The sequence below is a fragment of the Pogona vitticeps genome, chromosome 1 (assembly GCF_051106095.1).
Source record: "Pogona vitticeps strain Pit_001003342236 chromosome 1, PviZW2.1, whole genome shotgun sequence".
Taxonomy (NCBI): domain Eukaryota; kingdom Metazoa; phylum Chordata; class Lepidosauria; order Squamata; family Agamidae; genus Pogona; species Pogona vitticeps.
This window is the reverse complement of record NC_135783.1, coordinates 80441168-80467504: the sequence shown is the minus strand read 5'-3', so window position 1 is coordinate 80467504 and position 26337 is coordinate 80441168. Positions and strand designations below refer to the sequence as shown.

At 40.2% G+C, this 26337-nt stretch overlaps 2 protein-coding genes across 18 annotated transcripts in view; one reads left to right on the top strand and one right to left on the bottom strand.

Moving 5' to 3' along the window:
* Positions 1 to 652: 652 nt before the first annotated feature.
* HEBP2 (heme binding protein 2) lies at positions 653 to 12677 on the top strand. Of its 3 annotated transcripts, XR_013540599.1 has the most exons (6): positions 731 to 853; positions 3251 to 3326; positions 4194 to 4888; positions 6603 to 6783; positions 11005 to 11630; positions 11673 to 12677. XR_013540599.1 is itself a non-coding variant. In XM_020778443.3 (5 exons), the coding sequence occupies exons 2-5, from the start codon at positions 3252 to 3254 to the stop codon at positions 11180 to 11182; spliced, it is 570 nt and encodes a 189-aa protein (XP_020634102.1). In that variant the 5' UTR covers positions 653 to 853; position 3251; the 3' UTR covers positions 11183 to 12677. The 3 variants fall into 3 exon arrangements, 2 of the variants coding, with proteins under 2 accessions (XP_020634102.1, XP_078239452.1); XM_020778443.3 differs by having other exon boundaries at positions 653 to 853; positions 4753 to 4888; positions 11005 to 12677; XM_078383326.1 differs by having other exon boundaries at positions 11005 to 12677.
* Positions 12678 to 14213: 1536 nt separating this feature from the next.
* NHSL1 (NHS like 1) overlaps positions 14214 to 26337 on the bottom strand; it is a 201226-nt gene continuing 189102 nt past the window's right edge. For 11 of the 15 annotated variants that reach the window (XM_020777385.3, XM_072996045.2, XM_072996057.2 and 8 more), the window contains 3 exons: positions 21724 to 25119; positions 21068 to 21197; positions 14214 to 16490 (listed from right to left, as the gene is read on the bottom strand). In XM_020777385.3, the coding sequence (XP_020633044.3) occupies positions 15842 to 16490; positions 21068 to 21197; positions 21724 to 25119 (4175 nt within the window). In that variant the 3' untranslated portion in view covers positions 14214 to 15841. The remainder of the gene's footprint in view (positions 16491 to 21067; positions 21198 to 21723; positions 25120 to 26337) is intronic. The other 4 variants (XM_072996034.2, XM_078383321.1, XM_078383322.1 and 1 more) reach the window with 1 other exon arrangement.

Here is a 26337-nt window from a genome sequence, read left to right as displayed (position 1 = left end):
AACAACAAGTCTAATCAGTGTGAAATTCAAACTAAGGTGAAAGCAATTAGCAATGTGTGGGTACACTTTCGAGGTCTAAAGTTCCCATTTTAGGCATCCTTTTATTTGAGGGCTGCTATGGGCAACTTTCCCCCACAGAAGTGCCTCAGAAATACTCTCGGCTGAGGCCAAAGACGCCCCCGTGCATTCTGGAGTACGGACTACAACCGCATCACTTAAAGGCATAATATTTCCCTCACAAAAACACAGAAGAGTAGGAGTGAAATGGAGAGAAATATGTGATTTTTTCCCTCTCTCTCTCTCCTTCAAAGAGTCCCTTTCATCTCAGCTTCCCTTCCCCCCTCTGGGCAGATGACCATATGCCCTTAGGTCACTCTTCCAATCCCCCGCAGCCTCTTGTGACAGCAGCACAGCGAGCGACATCTGACACCAAGCACCACGGCCGCCCCAGCGAAAGAAAGAGCGCGCCTCTCCGCCCGGCGCCCCAGCTCGAAAGCGCACGTCCCTTGGCGCGCGGGCAGGCGGCCTCGGCCCCTGAAATCACCCCGAGGCCGCCACAGCAAAGACCCGGCGCCCAATCCGAGAGCTCCCCGTAGGTGGAGCCGCGGGAAGGCAGCACGAGAGAACAGGCAGCGAGGGGGCGGCACAGCGAGGCCCCTTCTGGCCAGGGGGAGCGAGGCGCGCTCCGTTTTCCCCGCCCTCCCCAAGGGGGTGTTTCCCCCGCGCGTGCGAGATGTCGCTGTTACACAAGGCGTCGTGTTGTTGACGTCCAGTCTCTGCTCTGGGGAGAGCAGGAGAGGGCTGTTTTCGGACGGTGCTGGCGGCAAAAAAAAAAGGCGGGAGGCTAGCCCAGGTGAGTGCGCCTGAGGGAGACAGGAGGAGGGAGGCGAGGAGCTTAGGAGGCACCAGAGCCCAGCGGAAGGGCCGAAGGATGTGCTGCCCTCCCAGCTTGCACGGTCAGAGAGCGAGACTTTAAAAGGGCAAGGGGAGCAACGTGGTGCTTTCAGGCAGGGGACGCACAACACGGGTGGGATTTCTGGTTGTCTGGATGCAACTCCGAGGCGAAGAATGTGCTAGCTAGCCCAGGTACGGGCAGGTCTCGGCTGGCGAAGTCTACCCAGGAGGGCACAAGAACTCCGCCAGCCCGCCCGTGGAAAACGAGCAGTTTTCGGAGAGGGAGCGGTGTGCATCTGTTTCGATGCACGTTACAAATACAAGTTATTTATTTATTTTATTATTACCTATTATTATCTGTTATTGTTAGCTGCGGTTTATTTTTTGTCGTGTGTTCGTTTATACAAAAGAAAAAAAAGAAAGAATGGAGGAATTGCAGATAATAACAAATAACGTATGCTGTAATAACACACTAAAAATAACGTTTATTTTTGTGAGCGCTTTTGTGGGGTTACAGTCTACTTTCTTAGACAGTGTAAACTAGTAAGTTGTAGATAGCAGGGCTAGGTTGGGTGAGAGTCGGATTAAAATTTAAAAACCACACACAACAGTGCCTCTGAGCACATACAGAGTGCAAGGAATTTGCTCTGGGGTCCAGAACTCAACTCATAGCCCTGTCCTATTTAGCTTTGGTTCTGGCCTCCTCTCTTCCACCCCAGTTTCACCTTTGAACAGCAAGGAAGGAAGAATGGGCCTTTTTGTTGTGTTATTGCTAGAAAACTGGCAGAAAGGCATTTGATATGGTCTCTCACCTAAAGACTGCTGAGAAAACTCTTTCCTTAGTCAGGGGATAAGAGGGCAGGTTCTCATGGAGTGAGAATTGGTCGAGAATCAGGAAACAGAGAGTAGGTGTCAATGGACAATTTTCACAATGGAGAGAGGTGAAGAGCAGACTGAGGCATCTCCCTTATGCGGAAAGGCTACGGTGTTTGGGGTTCTTTAGTCTAGAGAAAAGGCACCTGAGAGGGGACATGACTGAGGTGTATAAAATGGTGCAGGGGATGGATAAAATGAATTGAGGGAAGTTCTTTTCCCTCTCACACAATACTGGCACCAGGGGACATCCACTCAAATTGAGTGTTGAGAGAGTAAGAACAGATGAAAGAAAAACAGTATTTCTTTACCCAGCTTGTTGTTAGTTTGTGGGATTCCTTGCCACAGGATCTGGAGAGATTGGTCAGATTCCTGGAGGAAAAGTCCATGGCAGGTTACAAACCATGATGGAGATGATTAATCCCCAGGCTTAAAAGAAAGGTACTTTAAAATGCCAGATTGAGGGGAGGGGTATCTGGATACAGGTATCTAGTTGTCTCATGTGCTCCCAGAGGCATCTGGTGGGGCCACTATGAGATACAGGAAGCTGGACTAGACCTTGGCCTGATCCAGCAGGGCTCTTCTTATGTAAAACCTTGTTAATTTATCAGTTTGTTTTTTGCCATCGCTTCAGAACTGACTTCCCGTGATCCTAATAGGGCTATCATGGTAAGATAAATACCGGTATTTAAAGAGTGGCTTTACCGGGCTCAGTGGTTTAGGTGTCTAGCTGCGGAACCAGAGGTTGGGAGTTTAATTCCATGCTGTGGCTCCTGAAAGAAGTTCCGGCCTATGTGGCCTTGGGAAAGATGCACAGTCCCATGGTGCCCCCAGAAGAAGGGAATGGTAAACCACTTCTGAGTATTGACTACCTGGAAAACCCTGAAAATTCAGAATTGACTTGACAGCAGATGATAATGATTATTATATCCGTTCCGCACTGCAAGTAAGTTTCCATGGCTGAGTTGAAACTTGAACCCAGGTCCATCACTCTGTCTATTACATCACACTGGGTATCTCAATGAAGAGATATTACATAATCCTAATCTACCTTTTTGCTCAGGCCGGGACGTGGTGGTGCTGTGGGCTAAACCGCAGAAGCCTGTGCTGCAGGGTCAGAAGACCAGCAGTTGTAAGATCGAATCCATGTGACGGAGTGAGCTCCCGTCGCTTTGTCCCAGCTCCTCACCAACCTAGCATTTTGAAAGCATGCAAATGCGAGTAGATAAATAGGTACCACCTCGGTCGGAAGGTTAAAAACAGCATTCCCTAGTCATGCTGGTCACGTGGCAACGGAAACTGTCTTTGGACAAGCACTGGCTCTATGGCTTGAAAACGGGATGAGCACCGCCCCCTAAAGTCGGACATGACTGGACTAAAAATGTCAAGGGGAACTTTTACCTTTACTACCTTTTTGCTCAGTCTACAGACAGAAACCCAGGGTGTAGAGGGTAATTGTAATGTTGTTATTTTCTTTATCCAGGATGTTGAAGACTATAAAGCAAGCACTCTTTTCCAGTGGCCTAGAGATGCCCAAATGGACAGCACTGCCAAACCAGGTGATTGCTGTTGAAATTTCCAACATGAGTGAAAGGAAAACTTCCATATAAAATGTTTAGAAATTGATCTCTCTGAATAGATGCATAATGGAACAGAGAAATCTGTATAAATGTCCACAGGTTCCTGAATATTCCTGAATACAAGTTATAGATGAAGAATACTAGGCTACTATTGCAAGCAGAGAAAAGTGAATGTTTAAATGTTAGAGAACTCTAATTACCAGCCAGATTTTGGGATACTGTTTCGATCTATCAACCAGTATAGTTTACTCCGTTAGAGCTTCAAAGCCATGAATGTTAACTTTAGATTCTAGTAAAAATATACAGTACAATAGGCCTAGTTAACATTCTTTAATTATAGTCCCATGCTGTACAATGAGAAGCAGACATTAGAAAGCTGGGATGGAAGAATGTATAAGGGTAGTAGGAGAATAATTCCCCTTTCAAAAAATTTTCATTCAAATTCATCCTCTCCAAGCTGCTTTTTCACCATGGGAAATCCTATTCTTATTGCTTTTCCAAAATGCATTAATGGGATTTTGATAGAGGAAACAGCGGATAAGTGGATCCCTCCTCCCAACATCCTTTATTCTGGAGTTTGGTTCCTTATGTCTACTTTTCAGTTAAAGAAAAAAAGCAAACTGCTATTTTATTGTGCAATTGTTTGACCCTAAACTTTCTATATGGTATAGAATCAGAGCATAGGATAGCCATGGTAAATGCTTTGAGATAAAACTCATAAAGGTTATTTGGTGCTCTCTCTCTCTCCCCCCCCCCCCCCCGTCTCTCTCTGTGTATATTTCATAACAAGAGACTACCCTGCATTGTCACAAAGTATAAATATGTGTTTCCTATTTTGTTTTTCAGGCTGTTTGGCTGTTTTTTTGAAGACAGGAGGGCCTGGCGTGCTCTGGTCCATGGGGTCACGAAGAGTCGGACACGACTAAATGGCTAAACAACAACAACAACAAATTTGTTTTTATATATTCTCAAGTCGCTTTCAATTTAGGGGAATTTTATGAATGAATGACGTCCAAAATGTATTGATTTTATTACTATTTATAATGTATACATGTTTAATTTTTTAAAAAATATTTGTATACTACTGTTTTTGTCTTCTACATATTGTCTTTTTAATGATGTAAACCACCTTGGGTGTTTTTTAAGGAGAAAGGTGGGATATAAATAAATAAATAAATAAATAAATAAATAAATAAATAAATAAATAAATAAATAAATGGCGCCATCCTTAACAATCCTTCTTAGATCTTAAGAACTAAACACAATTTAGTTTACTGTTTAGTGATTGCTGTTCTCACTCCACTTTTCATGCCTTTACTGTATATGTTATGGATAAGTATTCAGAGTTTATACTATGAAATGTTTTAGGGATTAATGTCTTGATTTGTCTCTCATGTATCTTAAGGCTTCTGATTATGAAATTCGACAGTATGAGCCAGCCAAATGGGTGTGCACATCAATCAAAACTGTGGACTGGGATTCAGCTATCAATACAGGTTTCACAAAGCTCTTTAACTATATTAAGGGCAAGAATGAAAAAGGTAGGATTTGTTTATTTATTTATTTATTTATTTATTTGTTTGTTTGTTTGTTTAATAGTCATTCCTGCCCTTCAGGGAAGAGGTGCTAAGAGATAATACCAAATACTGCTACATACTTCATCGTTTCCTGAAATATGTTAGTACCTCCAGGGTAAATTTAAAATGCTGCGGTGGTGAATTGCAACTGGTCAACAAGTGGCAATCATATGCCTTTTTGCATGACTGGCATGCAGTCAGGCATGCTACCAGCATTAAAGATATAAAGATATATAGACTAGTATCCTATGTCTCTTCTCAGAGCTTCATGAGCAGAGCTGATCTCCAGCTTCCACTTACACAAGCTGTGTATTGCCCCATTGCTTTAAACAAGTGATCTGCTCATGCAACAGTTCGTTGTATGAAGAGCACAGAAGGAGAAATGGAGTGCAGAACAGATTGCAGCACATTTGAAGTGAAAAATCTACCAGCCTTAATCTGTCTTGGAGATTACTCTTGACAGTGGTACTGTTGTGTAGAAAGTGTCACAGATTTGCAGTTGAATGGCATGGTATAATGGGCACGCTAAACATGAAATTCATGTTATATGCACTATGTCTTTGTGTCCACACTTCTTCTTCCCAGAGAGGAAGGGACCCATACGCCATCTTATGAAAACTAAGTCTATACGAATGACTTACAGCTCGGCATTTCAATTGTTTCTGGACTGTGCTGCTGCAAAACCCTATACAGCAGAGACAACGGACCCAGTAGTGAACCACTTATTTACAGCTATTCTTTCACCTCTTGGAAATCCACATCTTTAGAGGAATACTATGGAAACTTCAAGAATACAACACTATAGAAGCTTGGCCTAAAAGTATAGTCTTATTTTTTTTAAAAAAAAAACCCACCCCTTCCCCTTCCCTCTGGTCCTTCTTATTCGGCAGTCTATACATATCATTGTAATCACTTCCACTGGCTTCCAGAGTCCCATGGAAATGCCCTACTGTATTAGCCATTTTAAAACCAGATTTAAGCCAAATTCTCTAAGATTCAAGGATGCAGATTTGAGAAGCATTGGGGTTTCTGTTCTGCTGCACACTGGACATTCTATACCAATATGTAAAAAATTAATCTACTTCTTGGTTTAGAAAGGATTGTTTCTGCAAAAACAGGAACTCAGAATGTTACATAGTAGGTAAAAGCATGCCTAAACCAATTGGCTTTTGCTAGAAGCACCTTTGAAACTGCAGACTATATTTTTGATGGGAAAATAAGTGTTGTAACCTCGCCCTCTCAGAGGCTGATGAAGCCCTGGGCTACTTCCATTTTTCAGCCTCCTGGTATATTAAAAATGAAGAATGCTGAAACAGGGTTATAACAATTGTAGTATTGTTTAAGCTTGAAGCTGTCTATGGAAGTGAAGCCAGTGACAAATGTTCCTCCTCCCCATTCTCTGTGATAGGCCCTGGCTGTAACCAGTAACAGGGCAAACACAATTCCTGCATTTCTCGTCAAACATCCCGGTTTTATTGACGGTATCCTGAAGTCTAGTGAAATTAGTGTGCTCTTTCATGTACAACAACTCAGGAGCTCTCCCTGAAGAGAAGTCTTCTGCTACAAAAGTTGATGTTTGTGAAATAGCTGGGGCTGCAAGTTAATTTTTTTTAATACTTCAGCAATATGTGAAGGAGTGGTGTTGTAATATGATAAAAGTAATCTCTCTGCTCTTCAGGCGTGAAGATAGATATGACTGCTCCAGTGACATGCTATGTGCAGCCAGGAGCTGGCCCATTCTGTGAGTCCACCACAATTGTTTCTTTCTATGTGCCATCTCAACACCAGGCAAACCCACCTAAGCCCACAGAGGCAGATGTTTTCATTGAAACCAGACCAGCAATTACTGTATTTGTCAGGTAAGTACCATTAGCCATGTGTTCTTACAAGCTACAGATTATAAATCTGTGTGCATTATTTATTCAGTGTATCAAATTAGAGATTACATACAAGTTGTATGTTTTATTTTTTGTGTTTGTGAGATTGTGGGGTTTTGTGTGTATGTGGGTATTTTAAAACATGCTGCTTATATAAAACTCCGTAGCATTCCATCTTTGGGTGATTTACAATTTATGAAGGCACCTCCCCCAAACAAGTTGGATACTCAATGTACCGACCTCACAAGGAGGCTGAGTGACCCTCGAGCCAGAAACCTAGGGTTGAACCAAGGTCATAAGCAGAGTTTTTGCTGCAATACTGCAGTTTAACCACTACACTATGAGGCTCAATCAATGTTTTAACCCACAACCATCTTAATATGCTATGAATCTGAGCAAAGACTGCCTAGGATTTAAAATAATTATTGAGGAATTGAGTCATAGACGTCACATTTAGTGTATAGCTTGACACTAAGCTAAGAACAGTTGATTAATTTTCTAATTGTTCATCTTGAACTATTAACTTTTGTCTGCCACCTTGTGGTGACTGAAGTATGTTGTACAAATGCAGGAGAATGCAATACCTTTAATCAGCCATCAAGAATATAAATCATCTTCTTCAACCCTGTGCATCAAGTTCTTGTGGGCAGTTCCAAACTTACATGCTGTTTTTATTGTCCTGAATTCACATTAAAGTTATCACTTGCTCCTGCATTTGCATTTTTTCCATGACTATACAGCCTTTACCTGATTTTTCCTTAACTATGTTGTATTATGTATCTTGCCCAGGTTTTGTTAGGGTATAGTATTATCATTCCTCACAAAAAAACCCACCCCACCCCACCTCTATTTAAACCAGGTGGTCTTGTAATTGTGAGGAAAGCCCTCTTCATTTAAGTAACATATTTCTACCCCATATGCTCCCCTTCTGTAGCATAATATCATTTTTATGTTCTGTTAAAATCAGGTTTATCACTGACCCACCCATTAATTGTGCAGTGACTGCAATGCTTGGAGCTGATTTATGTTTGTCATCAGACCTATCTGAAGCTGCAGGAATTCACAAGGGACATGCAAGTGAATTGTGCTCAGCAAATACATTGTAGTGGCTCACAACAGTGGCTGGACATTTGAGCTACCACTTGTGCCTCCTGTGCATGCCATTTCCTGCCACAATTGCTGGCTCTCACAGATAATGCTTCCAAGTACTGCCCAATGTCAAGGTCGACAGTGGCCTAGCTGCTTACATGGCATTCTTGCAGGGCATAGTTGTCTCTTATTTGAAAACCAAGGAAAAACAAAAGTATTGTGGCATCTTTAAGACTCAACAGATTTATTTCAATTATGAGTTTTCGTAGATCACAATCCACTTCTGAAGATGCACTGAACCTAATATTTAAGCCACAGGTTTATATATACAATGTTAATCATAGTAGAGGTAGGGAATCAAATGAAATGAGAAACAGAGGGTGACAGTTACTGTACAGTGTTAACCCCAATAATAAATTTTCAAAGTGACAATGGCATGAATGAACAAGCTACCTTTATAAAAATATTTCGTGTGCAAGTACACTGCTGATTATGCTATCTATTGTCAGGATATTTATATAAGTAGTATTTTGAATGTTCATTTCTTGTGTTAACATTGCCATTGAAACTAGAAGTCCATTATGAGAATTAATTGAACTATTCCTCTTAGTCTTCACCCTAACTACCATGTATACTGTATATGAACTTGTGGCCTAAATATTGTTCCATATGTATGTAACAAAGTACAGTGGAACCTCTACTTACGAACGTCCCTAGCTATGAACGATCCAAGTTACAAACAGCTCCGTTTGCAAAAGTTTGCCTCTACTTGCAAATGGAGCTTCAAGATACCAATAAAAAAAATAAAAAAATAAAATTACTGCCCTGTTTTTGACCTAAGTTCACCTTAGGTCAAAAGAAAAAATAAAAAAAATTCCCCCTAGTTGTAGAATATGGATTAATCGGCTTTGCATTGGTTCCTATGGGAACTACAGTGGTGCCTCGCATAACGTTTGCTTCGTTTAACGTTTTTTTCGGTTAACGTTTATTTTTTCAGAGTCAGATTGTGCTTCGTATAACGTTTTTCCCTATGGGCGATTTTCACATAGCGATTTTGGGACCATGCTTCGCTTAACGTTTTTTGTTTTAGGTCCCCTGCTTCACTTAATGATGTTCATTTTTTCAATTACAAAAGTGTCTTAACATGTTGAAAAACGGTTTTAAATGCTTGGAATCGTTAGTGCACCTTCTAAAATGTGTGCATACTTAATTTGGCGTTGATCTGACTTTTCGTTAATTTTTTGTGAATTTTTTCTCCCCCATAGGAAACAATGGAGCTGTCAGATTTTGACAGCTGTCAAAAGTTGGGGGGGAAAATTCACCATAAATTAACGAAAAGTCAGATCAAAGCCAAATTAACTTTTGCATCCGTTTTAGAAGGTGCAGAAGCTAATCCAAGCATTTAAAACCATTTTTGACCCTTTTATGACACACTTAAATTTGCAAAAATTGACTTCGCAAAGCCATTGAAATGTATTGAGTCGGCTTCAATACATTCCAATAGAGGAAACATTGTATCGTTTAACAATGTTTCCTATGGGTTTTTTTGCTTAAGGACGCCAATCCATGCCTATTGGAACGGATTAACCGGTTTCCAATGCATTCCTATGGGAAATGGTGTTTCGCATAAAGTTTTTTTCGCATAAGGTTTTTTTTTGGAACCAATTAAAAACGTTATGCGAGGCACCACTGTAATGCCTCTACTTGCAAACAGCACCTCTAGATAAGAACGAAAAACAGCCGGATTAAATGGTTTTCAATGCATTCCTATGGGAAAATTTGCTTCTACTTGTGAATGTTTCAACTAACGAACGTTTTCTGGGACGGATTAAGTTCGTAAGTAGAGGTTCCACTGTAGACTGCAATTCTCAAAAGCTTGTACTTTTTAAATTTGTGTCAGAAGCACAGTACAATTAAAAAATATATCAGATAATTTTCACCCAAAAATATGCAATATCAGGACCATTTTAGGAAGCAAACATAAACTCTTCCATGGTACATGTTGAAGTGCATAGAGTACACTGACAGAGGTGTGACACTACCTGTTTTTCACACTTACAGAGGACTGCCTTGGTGAGAATTTCTTTAGGTTCACTTTGGTTCTGCCATCTCCATTCTGTAACCTATTAAACGGCTCCAAATAACCCAGTTCTCTGTGTGACCATGGGCAGCATCTTCCTCAAAGTGAACTACATCCGTTAGCTTTAAAAATGCCATACTATTTTTGTTTTTGTTTTGATACCTGCTGATACTCTGAAAAAAATACTCTGAAAATCAGGAAAAAAAACTGGAAAACTTTCCTATTGGAAGTTGGACTTTATCATGGCCAAATTCTGTGAAATGGCTTACAGAATGGTTTATGACATTTTTACTGTGTGGAGTATCTCTACATCATATACCAATGTCTGTGTATCTTCAAGATATATGAGCAGCTGCCACATTTATATAAGTAATTGGGTGTAATTGGCAGGATCATGCGATGCAATAAGCCAGGGATCCATGGAAACACTGGGGTTTGGGTTTCACTCTGTGGTTTATTATTTGTGTCAAGCAAATGAAGGGGTAGTTGATGCTCTGACTTGTTTCCAGGATTTAAGGTTCTTTGTGTGACCTGTGAGATGATGAGGACAGGCCAGAGCTATAGGTGCAGATGTGTTTGGACAACACAGTAAAAAAAGCTTCCAAGAAAAACCCCATGGTATCTTTAGCCAAAAGAACAAGAGAGATGTATATTCTGGCATGGTGTCATGACTGATAAGCCAGAATTCTTATGGATCTTTGGCCTATTTCATTGCCCAGCTCTTCCAACTGGACAATTGCACAGCTTTTATCTATGCAGCCTTCATACACAACCATTTAATCTTTATATAAGAAAAAAAATTCTGATGCAATCCTGGAAATATTTCCCATGTCACATCACTCTTTCAGAGCATGCCTAAGCAGAAATATGTCTGTCTCACTGACTTGGAAATGTGTTAATGGAATATTTGAGGGTAAATATCCCATGCCTGAGTGTTAATCTTGTATGGTTTACCTAGATTAGATTTTTCGCAGACACAGGCTCCATACTTGGCCAATATATAACGGCACTCTTTTTTTTTAAATTCTTAACAGGTCATTTGGAGGATTTGCCAATGCTAAAAGGAACCAGGAAGAAATACTGGCACTTGTTGAAAGCTTGAAGCGGGATGGGAAAGCTTTTCAGGAAAAGGTCTATTACAGTGCAGGCTATGATAGCCCATTTAAATTACTGAACAGGCACAATGAAGTTTGGCTTATCAAGAAAAGCTGAAACCTCAGTAATGCAACTTAATGTCCAAATGTGTCCTTAACAAAACATAATATTTTGTAACAGATTATGTTATAACAGCATTTTTGTATAATTATTTCTAACGTTTAAAAATTCTATTGCTGTGTCTTCTGTGCTTTCAAACCTATCAGTGCCAACATGAATGGACATATATTTTGCTGCAGCACTGCCTCTTGTCCAGCTGCATATCTAAAATTAGAAGTGGTACCATACTATTGGAGAGACCACCAGAACAGAAGAGAACATATACTTTGAAAATGTTACTGAATCCTCTCTCTAGAAAGGCTAATTCTTTGTTCAAATAACCTGACTGAACAATGCTGAATTTGGTGCATGGACGCTACAGCTTTTGAATCCTTATACAGGTTTCCAAATATCCTAAGCCTAAGGCAAGTGTGTAAAACTGAAATAGTGTGTAAGGGTGGGTGAGGTACAATGTTCTACACTGAAATAGTGTGTAAGGGTGGGTGAGGTACAATGTTCTTAATTAAATCCTTGTCCCTGACTCTCCCCTAGTTTTTTAGGCATTTGGAACTCACATTTACTTACTACCGGTAAAGGAACCCCACCTTCTCTCTTTCTGGGGACACTACTTTTCTATGTATGGAAGGTGATACATCTGAAGACCCCCCTGGGGGATCTCCATGTGAAACAGGATGCAGGGTCCACAGAGTGTCTACAGATGCCTGGGGCTCACTGCTTCAGACATGTCTATCCATGCATAGAAGAGTGATACATAAAGGAATGGGGCTACCGGAAACTCTGGTAAGTATTCCAAATGCTTAAATAGTGTCTTTGTTTTAGTAAAATTATTATTCTACTTAGCCACAGCTAGGGAAATTATTACTAAAGGTAAGGGGAGCAGAGTTCCTACCATCAGATGGTATCACTTCCTTGAAGGTCTCCAGAGTATATTCTGCAGCAACTAATGAATCGGCTTCAGGTTTTAGACATCAGTGCCTTTAAAGGAGAGGGGCTATGTTTTCAGATATATTATTTTCACCATACCTATGCCATAAATATCCCAGTGCAGTTAATAAGACAGAGCTGCCAAAATAATGTCTAATCTTTACACTTTTGGTAGCCAAACTGAGGTGTTTCATCCGGATCAAACTGACATTGGTTTTTGTATTGCAAAACACTGAGTGAAGTTTAGGAAGCTGCAGAGCAGGTCATTTTGGCCCTTACGTATACCACAGGGTTGATGTTCCTGCCTTAAGGGTGTTTTCCACGTTATATGATTGCAGTGTGTTTTTCTTAAATGGAAACCTGTAATGTATGACTGATCAATATGTTGTCACTATATAGTACAATTCTGCCAGAAGGCTGTAGTTGAATAACTAGACTGACAGGCATATTGTCATGAGGAAGTTAACATATGGTGCCCATCTTCATAGAGGCTTCACTGGATATTTTAATACAGGACAAACTTGCATATATTATTTTTACCACTCATTAAACTTCTTGGGGTAAGGGACCTGCCTGTTTTTTTTCTATGAATTTTTGTAAGGTGCTATGTCTAAGTATTGTTAATGGTGTTGTTAATGTAGATAACGAGAACCCAAATTTTAATCAAAAATTATTTATGACTGACATTGAAAACTGCTACCATGTTTCCCCGAAAATAAGACAGGGTCTTATATTAATTCTTGCTCCAAAAATGCATTAGGACTTATTTTCAGGGGATGTTTTATTTTACAGTCATGTTATCTTTTTCTGGTTGCTGCACAGTGGTGGAGGGCAGGGTTTCACTTAACTGGGGCTTATTTTTGGAGTAGGGCTTATATTACAAACATCCTGAGAAATCATATTAGGGCTTATTTTCAGGGGAAACAGGGCAATTACATTGCTACTTTAACCTATGCTGTTATTATTTGTACAGTTTCTCTTTGCACTACATTTTCCACATTTGTACATTGTAAATATTTTAAACTGAACAGTGTGGATGAACTTGAAAGCAGACCTGCTATAATCAAACATGTCACCTGCCCCTACTGGGGGGAAAATGGAAAATATCTATGGTTAAGTATGAAATGACACCTATAGATAGTACTTGTTTTAGAGGTACATCAGCTGAAGGAAGAGGAGAAGAGGGGTGATTGTATAATAAAATCTGAATTTGAAGTGGAGAATGGAAAACAGGAAGATTAAATACTGTGTAGTTTAAGAAATGGTAGGCTCAATGCAGACATGGTGCGTGGTAATAAATATAACGGTTGTGATTCAGTGAATTCAGTGCATACAAGAACATTCTTGTATTTTCTGAGACAGGCACATACTTAGGCAACATGGCACTCCAGTTGTGTTGGACTGTGTCTCCCATCACTCCTCACAATTAGCTATGGTGGCTTGGGCTGATGGGATTTGCACTCCAAGGAAATACGAAGTGATGCAAATGCTATTGTCTACCTTTGCATAAAGGTTTCTCTCGGAGGAAACATTCTGTAGGGCAATTTCAATTCAAGGTAAAGTTAAAGGTAAAGTTTCCCCTTGACACGTAGTCCAGTCATGTCTGACTCTAGGGCATGGTGCTCATCCCTGTTTGCAAGCCTTAGAGCCAGTGTTTATCCGAAGACAGTTTCCGTGGTCACGTGGCCGGCGCAACTAGACAAAGAACACTGTTACCTTCCACCATGGTGGTGGCTATCTATTCGCATTTGCATGCTTTTGAAATGCTAGGTTGGCAGGAGCTGGGACAAGCGACGGGAGCCCACTCCCTTGCGTGGATTTGATCTTACGACTGCTGGTCTTCCGACCTTGCAGCACAGAGGCTTCTGCGGTTTAACCCGCAGCGCCACCACTCTACATTGAGACAATGCTGGAAAGGGTTGTCAAAAGGTAGAATTGACTATATGGGACACAACTATTAACTTCAATTTAGTTCAAACAGACTTAAGTGAATGGAGCCCTTGGCTCATATTTAAAAGCCAGATGTGCAGGTTCCCTTGTGCCTCGGTGAGCATACCACAAACCCTTTTGATCGTAACACAGATTGGTTGTCAATAGAATGATATCTACTGGTTTCCAAGTGTTATTTTATTAACTCGAGACAGAAGATGACAAATGGCAGCCTTGTTTATTGTAGCAGAATCATAGCATTTTCATACCCCTTCTTGAGTTAAGTGAAGGCCCCTGAAATTTACAGTACTAGCAAATACAGAGATGGAGAAAAAAGGAGTCAAGTGTTGTTCATTAAAATAAATTATCTACATAGAGGGTTTTTCTTAACATCTAAAAATGTAGAAATGTCAACATTGGGAGGACAAAAGGTATCTTAAGAACTTTCATTATGTACAAACATTATAAAAACTACAGAAACTCAACTTATGAAAAATTCCTTTTTGAAAACTAAAAGGTTTCCTTTTTAAAAACAGATTGAAATTGTAACTGATATTTCAATCGGTTTTCTTTACAAGTAAGAAAATGTACATTTATTTTTTTAGTCATTGGTAAATATTCAATAAAATTAGTGGAAGTCTCCTAAATGATTAAAATTATTTCCCAAAATCAAGGAAACACTGACTATAGACCAAAAAGTAAAAGTTACTATAATCTATTCTTTGGTAACCAAAAGTTAGCAAGTGTTTGATATTTCAAGTGACAGCGATATGTTATTTAAACATCTTCTCATTTCAACAAAGAAAAACTGGTAACAATGTTATTCCCACACAATTTAACTTCATTCCCACACAATGAAACGAAAATAACTCTTGGCTGTTCTATCATGTAAATTATAAAATGTTAGCTCTGATTTCAAATCTAGAATTTAACAGCTATTTTGCTGTTTGTTTTACCATGGCCCTAAATTATCCGTGTACATCTTAATTACAAATATGTAGCCCTTTGTGTCACATTGCCTAAAGGACATCCCAATTCCTTTTCAAAGATATAAATTTATGTAAAGGTAATAGGTTCCTGAAAAGCCAAACAGATGGGCTGTAATATGGCTGCACAGCAGTCAGTTCTGTATTACAACAGCATTTCTTTCCTGTTGGGTTTTTTAAAAAAATAATTCAGACTGAAGATCATCTGTTGCTATGATCATGATAGTGGCACAGCTAACTATTATGATGTAGTCAGACTAGCAGAGAAGCCCACACTAGAAGAAGCAGTGGGAAAATGCCAACCCTGCTAACTCCAATAGGCTGCATATTTAATTCTTTCAGTCCCTGCTCAAATGGATGCCTAAGTTTCATAAACTTACACACTTAAAAAGCTACTGCCATCTAGTACCACAGAAGGTTCCCGTTTTTCTTGCAGGCTTACTTTAGTTTTTTACACCCTCCAAAATGGGGAGGGAGGAAAGAAAGAAAAATCACCCAGAAGCCAAGAATACCTGGTGAATTGCTTTTTGTTTTCATCTAGAGGATTTTTAAGGCTTTAGAAGTCTTCCTGCTAGTTACTTTCAGACTAAGAAGTCCCAGAGGTATCAGTACTGCAGCATCAATTTATGAGCACATGCTATACGGTTGGCAGCAAAGTACAGTATATTGTACTTACTATGACTTGCTGCCAGGTCTGGCTCCTTATTTCTTGCATATACTTTTTAAAATTCTAGCTTAACTGTGCCTTGTTTCTTAATCCACAACCCTTTTTAACTAATGACCATACATATATCTTTAAAAGATTTGGTATTGCCAACTAAACTACCAAATCTGGGTGCACTGTGGAACTGTCACTGGAACCTCCATCTTCATGAAAGTCAATTTCATCAATGTCAAACACATCCAGCTGCTCCTCTTCCAAAGACTTGTGAGTCCTGTTTTCTCCAGGTTCTGTTGCTTCTATGTCTCCCTCGCTGATAACAGTCATAGGGCTACTCTGGATCCGGTTTCGAACACTATACTTGCTGCTTGCAGCAGAGGGTGGGGTTCGAGATCGACTATACCTGGCACTGGAAAAGGACAGGCTCCTTGGCATCAGGCCTTCACTCCTGGCCCATTCTTCCTGGGCCCGTCTGTTCTTGGTAGGAGAAGAACTTGTGGTATTGTCACTGAGATCCCAGGGCAAGTCTACCTTGGCTCTTTGAAACCTTGGGTCTGTATTCTTGAGCATCTCTGCTGCTGACATGCGAGAACTAGTGTCTGAGCGACTCCCTTTCTTAAGCAGCAAAGCTTTAAAGTTGTCATTGCTGGTACTACTCTTGCGAATGCTTCTTTGAATTGATCCGGCCTGCTTAAGGGAACACAGATTTGGGGAAGCACCTGTTGGTGTAACTGGGGGTGATGGCGAATGATTTCGGCCATGATCATCCTCAGAGTCTTTGCGGCCAAGGACTTTCCTTTTGGATCTATGATATTAATGTGGAAGGAAAACAGAAAAACACTATTAGTATCTCACATAAAAAGCCCATCATTCTACATGCTACTAAGAAAAAGCTGATGTTCGTTAACAACAAAGATGAATGGTAACTATAAAACTTAGTAAGGAGCTACAGCAGAAAGAAATATTGATGCTCTAATAACAGAGTATACCTCTGAAATAACACAATTATTTTAATCTCCCAGCACAGAATTAAATTAATCTAATTAATTTAAATTTCTAAGATTTAAGATTTTGTGAAACAAATATCTGAATCTTGCTAAATATTATTTTCTTAATGAAAAAACTTTTCAATGTAATAGTAGCATTTCCCAAATGAATGTCGTATACAGAACATGTACTGGTGACATTTGTCAAGTTGTTCAAAATGAAATTGCCAAACTGAGTGAAATTAATGAAGACTAAATGAAATTCATACTCTCCATGGGGAGTTAGCAGCCTAGCAAGCATTTAACTTGCCTATCGAATAGTAATTAGCACATAGCACAGAGTACTAAATATGGAGCATCATCTAAAAAGCTGCTACATGACCTTGCAAAGAGAAAATGATATCTCTTAAAACTACAAATTAATATGCCTAGAGGGGAAATCACAGAGCCTATAGTTTAAAAACAGAGTGTAGATAAGTGATTAAGTAGGGTAAAATGCAAGTAGCATTTTTATCAAATTAATACTAACAGTGCTAATCCAAACATCAATTCATTTAAAAAAGAATACTAGACTGTTTAAATGAACAACTACTATGCGCTGGACTTCTTTTGCCTGCAGAGAATGAAAAAAATTAACAAAATAATACCACTTTTGGAGGGGGAACTAAGTTCAGAAGTGACTGAACAATATGTTCATTTGCCAGTTTCTAAAAACAGCCCTCAATGAGTCTTGGACTCTTGTGTGACCCTCGCCCTTTCCAGAAGAGAAAGGAACAGAAAAGCATATGCTTTGCTTTTACTTAAACTTCTGGAAAGAAGTGGGAGCAGGGTAAAATAAAATCAGGTTCATAGCTACACTGAATGAGCACTCATTCATCACTTTCTTGATGCAATATTGAAATTGAGACGTATGCATGCCTAGTTTGAAATAAAGAGGTCTAAACAGCCATATGTTTCTGTATACATCCATTGAAATTAAGTTTCATGTGTAGAGTTGCAGATAAAATTACCGGCAATAGTACCTATCACCAAAGCAAATAGTATATTACAATTTCAGGAAAAAGGTAGACGTGTACTGTTCCCATATTCATTTCAGCTTCTGGTGGTGGAGGATAGGGAAGAAATCAGAAAAAGCTGTGAGCTATAAATTGGAAGATATATAAATGTGGACTAGTACTGTTTATCTGTGGCTTGTTACTAGACACCTAAATTAAGGATACAGTATGAAATAGAGCTGGGCCTTTTATATTTACACACAAGACAAAAGAGAGGCTTGCTTTTTGTTTTTGCATTCTTTCATCACTTACCAAAAGGATGCCACTTCAACACAAATTATTCCTACTAACAAAATCAGGGTACACAAACATTTTGCATGTCTTTTGTGTTTCCCCACCTTTTTTTCCACCTTTCTTTCTACCTTCAAATGGCCTGGGAAATTTTTCAGTCAAAAGTGTCATGAGGGCTGCGATGAGCAGCCAATCAGACTATCTGGGAAGGAAGGAATTTTTAACATTAAAAGGACTTGGGTTGGTTGGTACCTAGTGAGGAGCACTTTGTTCTTTACCTCAGTCATTCCTTGTGGGTATGTGAGGTTTTAGTGCCCTCCATCTTGGTTTGTGCTGGCTAACTGATTGCCTGCATGTTTGTGTGTGTATATGATCCTTTCCTGTTTTTCTTTTCTTATTTTTTTAGGGGGGGCGGGGTTCAACTTTCCCTTATTTCTTTGGATTATTTTTTGCTTCTGCCACCAGGCAACCTGCCTGTGCCAGGATGCATACTTGTTATTATTTTTTGGATTATCCCACCAGTTTTCTTTGATAATTCCCCACCTCTTTGGACCTTTCATTCCTTGGGGTTTTTTTTTCTGTCTGCCTGGCTGGCCACTAGACAGAAGGGAGGGGAGGGGAAGGGAGGGAAGGGAAGAGAAGAGAAGTGATAAGGGGACAGAAATCATCCTATATTATAGGTCTCTTTATATACTGTATTTTATAAGATGCCTCCCACTTTTCTAACCAAAAACTTAAGAAAACATAACTTTGAGTATTCAGCCTCTGGGCTCAGAATGCTCGGACATTTGGAGTTCCTGTTGCATCTGAGCCTACAGGCTCCACCTCCAATGAGGTGTGTTCCAGTTGGTTTGTTCAGCATCAGCTGATGTTCCATAAGACTTGTGATTGGAGGAAGCTAAGTCTCCTGACTGTAGGAAGCTAAGCCTTGTGACAAGGCAGATGCCATTTTGTTTTCTCCTCAGCTATCTCAGCTTACTTTCACGTAAAAGATGCCCCTCAGTTTTTAGTGTAATGATTTTGGGAAAAAGTAGTGTCTTATACACGGAAAAATATGGTATATATATTTTGCTCTGTGTGTGTGTGTGTGTGTGTGTGTGTGTGTGTGTGTAAGAATGTACTCTCCCTGTTTTTAAAAACTGATTGATTTTTAAAAATAGTTTTTGGTTAATTTACTGTTTATTTATTCTGTTAAACATATATACTCTATTTTGGTGAGGCTGTTGGTGACTATTTCATTTGCTTTTGTGGAGCTGTGTGAGAAAGGAGGTCATCTTTTTGACTGGCCATGTGCCACTGGGCTCTGTGGTGGTGATTGGTCAGGCACAGCCTGCTTCACCTTTTTTTGTTTGTTTGTTTGTTTTAAGCAGATGTTATGGGTTCACAAAAGGATGAGTGAACAAAAAACGCAAAAACAAAAGATGCCCCAGAAAGAACCTGAAATAAATATAATTGTTTTGCCATATTAATCCCTAGCATGAATGTGGTCACCAGGGGGCACTGTTCCCAATACTTTTTATGTAAGCTTAATGCAAAATATTCATTTTTCTTTTGCTTATCAGGTAGTACAGCCTACTTTTCTTATTTAAAAAACCTAAAGAGCCAGGCACACAGAAAAATAAAGCACATTCAAAGAGGATGGAACAATTTATGGAAATGTCTTATTATGCTTACATTATTTACTCTGTGATTTCTCTCTGTTCATAACTGGAAGTGTCACGTAACATTTACAATAAACTTTGCACTATGAAGCAGCAGCATGACAAACACCAAATTGTAGCACATCAGTTGTCTTATATCAGTACCCATGGGATGTATCCTTGCTTACAATGAATGATTTGAAGGAGGCCACACAACTGAAACTCCGGTGTTTCAAAAGAATGTTCTCCAGTTTTTGTAAAAATCTGTGTTCAGGGCTTATTCACATAAAACCCACTCTTTTACAGGAAAGTTAGGGGCAAAAGTTTGGGAGGGAAGAGTGTCAAAATTCTCTTACCCACACAAACACTGTTCTGTCGCAACAGGGCGGATGCTATTGTGAACACCACATAGCTGAACAATTATTTCAGCAATCCAGAGCTTTGGCATGTAGCTGGGAATTTTTCATTTTTTCTTTGAATAGCGGATTCTGGGTACTCTCCGCTATTTGAATGTAAACATGAACTTGCCCAAAATCTGGATATTTATGTGTGATATTGTAGCAAATTTTAGTTGCAATTCAAAAATCTGTTCAATATATAGCAAGACATGGCCAGAAGAGGGAACTCGTGTTGCACATTTGAGATTGCAAGTTAAGATCAGACTGTTTTTTCTGTGGATGTTTTACTATTTCTGGTAGAACCTCAGTTAATTTTTCTAAAGGGGCTGATCTCTAAATATCTGTTATTGAAACAGTTTATATGAAGAATATTAATAACGTGTAGCCCATTGAAATCCATAGCAATTATTTATCTACTGAGCTCTCTTTTCTTTTTAAATCAAGATAAAATGAAGTTGAGGTAACGATTGTCTGTGTTGCAATTTTCAATGAATAAATCTGTGTGCCACAAAACAGCCCTTCTTCAACTGGATTATCATGATCTATAATCCAGCTATAGTCATATGTTTTGCCATATGACTGATATATCATGTTTACTTGCCAGTTTAAGCCAAGCTTGCCATGAAGCATTAGAGTTGAGCCTCAGTCCCAAACTGCACCATATAATCAGCGGAGGAGAGTAAAGAGGGATGGAAGGCAAAAGGAATGAAAACAAAAGATACACAGAGAAAGCAATATTATAGTTTAAATCAAGCAGATTTGAGTGCAATGGTACAATATAAACAAGGAGACACTTGGCATCAAGGAGATAAAGGCTGACAATTTTACATAACTGGATTTTGCTGGTAGTAAAATTTAGCTTCAAAATTAGTGAAAGGTTATTGCAAAGCAATGAAAGGTACATAAACGTGATGTACTCTAGCTAGAGATACTTGCATCTAAAACACGTTTCTTATTTTTTTAAAAAAAAATGCAATCCAACATATGAACATTGGCTATGATAGAAAGCCACAATAAAGGAACATCAAAGTTAACAGATGGAGCAACACAGATGAGGCACCTTAAGCCATACCTGTGAATGGCTGCAAAAAGATCCTCAGTAGTCCGTGGTCTAGTTGGCATTGCCACCATCTCACTGCCTTCCTCAAGAACAGGGCTTTGCAGTAAAAGAATGGTTGCTGCATCTGATTCAGACACTTCAGCTGAAATGTAAGTGTGAAAATTACATGGCACTGAATGCTCTTGATGTCAGAAAAAAACCATCTTGAGTTCAGGAGCCAACATAAACACAACATAAGCACATACACATTTCTCTAAATACAGATAATCATAACCTGTCTGTTTATTGACAACAGCAACAACACTTTTTAGTAACTGTAGTCCGCAAAAAGCTTTTATTTGGTTACAAAGAACATAAAAAATTATTTTGGGGTTTCTCACCTCCCACTAATGGTCAGCATCAGTTATCAGTTTAAAAGCTAAACTGTCGTATCACATTTTTTTAGAACATAAGTTGACTAACATCTTGCAAAATCTCTTATCAAAAAGAAAGAACAAATCCCAAGGCATGAGAGATTTTTTACATGTAAGTCACCCAGGCTCTCTGATTTCCCTTATGGTCTCTGTATGTTCCTGCACTGATTATTTTGCAGCTAAGTCAGCTTTATATAACTCTTCCCACACAATACAATAGGTGAAAAGGCAGAATGGCACTGGAAGCAGACTTACCACTTTCATCCCCCTGAGGCAGGTGCCTATCTGGTATCGAGAGTCTGTCTCCATTTCTGTCAGCACCAATTTCTTCAAATATGCAAGTCTGTTCCTCCTGTGCGGGCTGCTGTGTTGAGATGCTGCTTTCCAGTGTATCATAGGCTGGGGAACTGACAGCTCCTCCTCCTGGAACCAGACCGCCAGAGTCCATTTCAAAGGAAGAGAATCCATCTGCAGGATAGTCTTCAGCCTGGCTGTACTGTACAACTGCAGCATCACTTGTAGTTACAATTGGAGAGCTTCTGACTGTTTCACTCACTTCTCCTATTTTTTCTGCTACAACATCGGGCTGTGGGGGTGGTACCATCACAAACAGTTTGGGTTTCTTTGAAACAGGTGGTGGCTTCTTGTTTGGTGATGTACCCTGAAGCTTGTTGAGAAACCCTGACTCTCCCTGGAGTGATGAACTTAAAAGATCACAGTGAGAACCTTGGTTCTGCTCTAGTGCTTCTTCAACACTAGCGTGTGGTAAATTGGTGGTAAATGAGTGAGCTAGATTTGCTCCATCTCCAAGCATTTTATTACTGGTATGTTGAGGCCCACCATCACTGAGGCTTGGATAAGACCTGTGACTAAGGCTGTAAACAAAACTTTTGTCAGAAACTCTCTGGGGTTTCACCTCACCATCATCCATACTCTCATTCTCCTTCATAGGCGCACACGGTTTTAAAGGTGACTGTGTTGAAAAAACTTCAGCCAATTTTTCCTGAGAATAGGTTTTGGAAGTGGATTCAACTGACTCTTCTGCCTCCGATATTGCCGCTTTCCGTACAGATCTTAGCTGTACCATTTGAAGTGCTTGAGTGGTTACCAGAGGCATCACAGGCCTCGGGAGCTCTTCCTTGTTTAATGGCTGTTTTATTGTGCTGTGATAAGAATCTTCCTGAATGTATTTTTTTGACAAATAGGGTGCATGTTTATATGGATCTTTTGTGAATTTGGGGTCCAGTGGTGGTGCTGGCGGAGGGACTGAAGAGGGGAAAGGAGGAGGGGGAAGGGGAAGAGATGAAGGAAAGAAATGACTCACTGTCGAATCTTGACAATGAAGCCACGGAGCATTCTGAGGAAATGATGCACTTACAACAGCTTCTGGGGGAGGTGGTGGGAAATTGGGAGACCCAGGGGGAGGAGGCACGTCTATACCATCTGCTGCTGGGGGTGGTGGGGGAGGAAGAGCATCACCAGTGTCGTCGTCGGGAGACATGAGTGGGGAAGGAGAAACCAGAGGGAAGCTCAGTCCAGGGTCAGGTTTCTTCACACTCACACTTCCTTCAGCAGATGTATTGGAAGAAAGTGATGTGGAGGAGGAAGACACTGAAACGGAAGACAGCAGGGATGACTTCCTTTCAGGCACTTTAGGCTTTGTCTTGGGCCTCCCATTTCCTGTTGACATAGATCTGAGAATGACCGGCACCGGTGTAAGTGCTGTAGGTGTGTTGGACTGGCTAGAATATCCACTAGATGGTGATGTTACTCTATGTGATTTTTCTGGAGAAGTTATTTTTGGTTTGGATAACCCACTGGGCACATGTGGTGCAGAAGCTTTGGATGTGTCATCAGGGTGGCTGATGCTAACATTATACTCATTCAGCTTGGGTGCAGAATTAGTGGAATGAACTACTGGGGATTTTAACTGATCATCAGGCATCCCAGGAAAATCACTATAATAACCCCACTGGTCAGCATATTCTGATTTGATACTGCTCGTCTCACTCTGGGAAGGTGTGACAGCACAGATGGAGTACATGTTCAGGCCTGTTGCAGACATCATGCTGCTACTGGCACTCACTGAACTTTGGCTACGTGAGCGCAGCACCCAAGGGTCATCATAATCACTGCAGGGGCTTTGGGATGGTGAGCTGCCATTTTTGCTCTTGAGGTTCAACTGCAAGGAGTGTTGGAGGCTAGCAATCAACGAGTCATCCAATACTTGCCCATTGGACTCAGATTTCTTCTTGGGGATCCTTCTGAGAGAGTCTGTTCTAGATGGTGGTAGAGGTGGTTTCTTTGCTTTTTTCAAGGATATGCTTCGTGAGAGGGACTTGTCACTGCAGCTCGACAAGTCCCCCAGAGATTTCTTCTCAACTCCATCAAACACATTAGTGGCACTATGCCTGGGGTTACCAAAGCTGTTATTACTGCAGGCTTTACCAGACTTGAGTCCAGAGTCAACATGCATGGAGGTGTAATACCCATCATGGTCCACAGAATATAAAGAGCTTGAGTCTTCTTTGGCTGAGACTCTTTCAAGACTACCAGTGCTCAAGGTACTCACAGGTGTGGAGCATGCTGGAGTAGCACAATTCAACTTGTGTATAGGAGTCTCTTCATTTTCAGAGCGTTTGAACCCACTGTAGTTTGTGGTGTTCAGAACTCTTCCTTGTGTTTTTTCTCCCAAATAACCTGATTCACTTTGACTCTCAATGTCTCGAGAGTGGCTGGGAAGATTCAGATTGTTCCTACAGTTGGTGGTAAGATTTTGAGGGGCATTTCCCAAAGTTCCTGCACCACTAAGAGATACTCCTGAATCTCCAAGAGCATGCACCATCACAGCGTTTGATGATACAGTGTCTGAGGAGTGTGAGTGATGTGTTGAACTATTCTCCCTCCAAGTACCACTAGAAGAATTATGTTGGTCTCTTGTGCTTGCCATGCAGTTGGCAACAAGATTGTCTCTAGGTTTTGAATATGAAGAGGAACTTGTGATTTTACTATCCGCTGATCCAGCACTGTGTGTGGTGTGAATGGCAATCACTTCTGAGGAAGATGACAGAGTAGCATTTGGTATGATGCTGGTTGAGTAAGTTGCATGTGGAGAAACCACACATGCTGGGCCTTCTGCTTGTTCTCTCTCAAAGTTCCTTACCTCTTGAGGCTTTGTTCTTGGAAGCACATCTGTCCTACCGCTGTTCCTCAGGTGATCTATGCTACCATCTGCTTGCAATCTGCTTATCAGATGTGATGAAGCTCCATCTTCTGTTGACTTAGAGAGGCTGTGCCTACGTTCCAATAGCTGTAGGGACACTCTTGCCCCAGACCGAGGTAGGCTATGAAAACCTAGATCATTGTTTAAGCGAGAAGGAAATACTACTCCAGCAGAATCACTCATCACAGACATATTGCCAGAAGAACTGGACAACAGTGACATCTGGGCTGCAATTCCTTGGCCTTTCTGTGCACGTATTCGCCTCACTGAAGGTGGCACCACTTTAACTTCCTCTGTCTGACAGCTGGAGTCCTTGGTGTCACACTGTTGCACAGAAGAGCGATAGCTATCAAGTCTTCCTAGCGTGGAATAGCGATCAGGGACACATAACGAATGGCTACGGAAGTCGCTTTTACCAGTGCCAACTGCTGAAGTTAAAATAAAAAATATATATTATTACATAAACGGTGATACCATCACATTTAAAATGCTGCACTCATTAACAAAATGTCATACTGATTTGCTGCAGTGCACATTACAAACATGTTCATTTCTTCAAATGCTGTTTTTAAAGAAAATGGACTACTGTATATAATAGTAGCTGCCATTATTCAACCATTATGTAAAAACTAAATGGAAACAATATCAGCATACTGGACTTCCTGTGCACTTCACTACAGATATGTTTTAAATAACAATTACTACTGCTGTATCCAGAAAACTGTAACATGTCAAAGTTTAATACAGTATTTTATATACATTATATTAATTAAGCCATGTTGTATCATCATTAATCCCTAGCTTGGGATTTTTAGATTCTGGCTACAGCTTTATTGTTGTATCTTCCATTTATAAACACCATATGAACCTGAAATCCATAAAATTCTACATAATGTGTACTGCATTACATTGAGGGTGGCTAATATCCAGGGACCTTCAGACCACACAAGTCCATCTCTGGACATTTCACTCACTCTGGTTTTCTGGGGAGTGCATCTGGATCCCCAGGGGTTTCCATGCAGTTCGAGGCCATTTGCTGCCTACTCATGTTTTACACAATATTATTCACTTTAAATGTGAAATACTTCCTTTCTGCACTATGCTAGAAGAAAAATCTAGCCATAACAATTGCTTTAAAAAAACACTAACCATTTAAATCAAAGCCACACTGAAGAAAGTAAATGTATGCAATGAAGAAATCATGTACGTAAGAACAATGATTCACAAGAGTTGACCAACTTTCTATGAAGTTAAAGTTATCTACCCGAATTTTACCTTGGTCCTATTGTTATCTATAACTCCTTTTACACTGGACTGGGGTGGTGGGGAGAGAAAGGAGGTTGAATTGTAAAATCAGAAGAGAGCTCCAGAAAAGTTTCAAGAAAAATGGGCTACTACCTTAGAAGACGTCAGGTGGTTTCCAATTGCTCTTACTTACATTTGAAATAATCTTAGAACTGCAGAGCTGGAAGGGACCCTATTGATCATAGAGTCCAGCCCTCATCAAGGAGGCACAGCGGAGAGTCAAACTCACAAATTCTGGCTCTGCAGCCATATACTTAAACCACTGAGTTATCCAATGAAATAGGACACCAAGTTCTGGTTCCTCAGTGAGGATAAACAAAAGGAGAATGCTGTTCTAGTAT

Excerpts from the sequence above, each read along its gene's own strand:
- HEBP2 (XM_020778443.3), top strand. The coding sequence starts at position 3,252 with ATGTTGAAGACTATAAAGCAAGCACTCTTTTCCAGTGGCCTAGAGATG. Across the intron at positions 3,327-4,752 it reads GGACAGCACTGCCAAACCAG|GCTTCTGATTATGAAATTCG; the intron begins GTGATTGCTGTT and ends ATGTATCTTAAG. Across the intron at positions 4,889-6,602 it reads TAAGGGCAAGAATGAAAAAG|GCGTGAAGATAGATATGACT; the intron begins GTAGGATTTGTT and ends TCTGCTCTTCAG.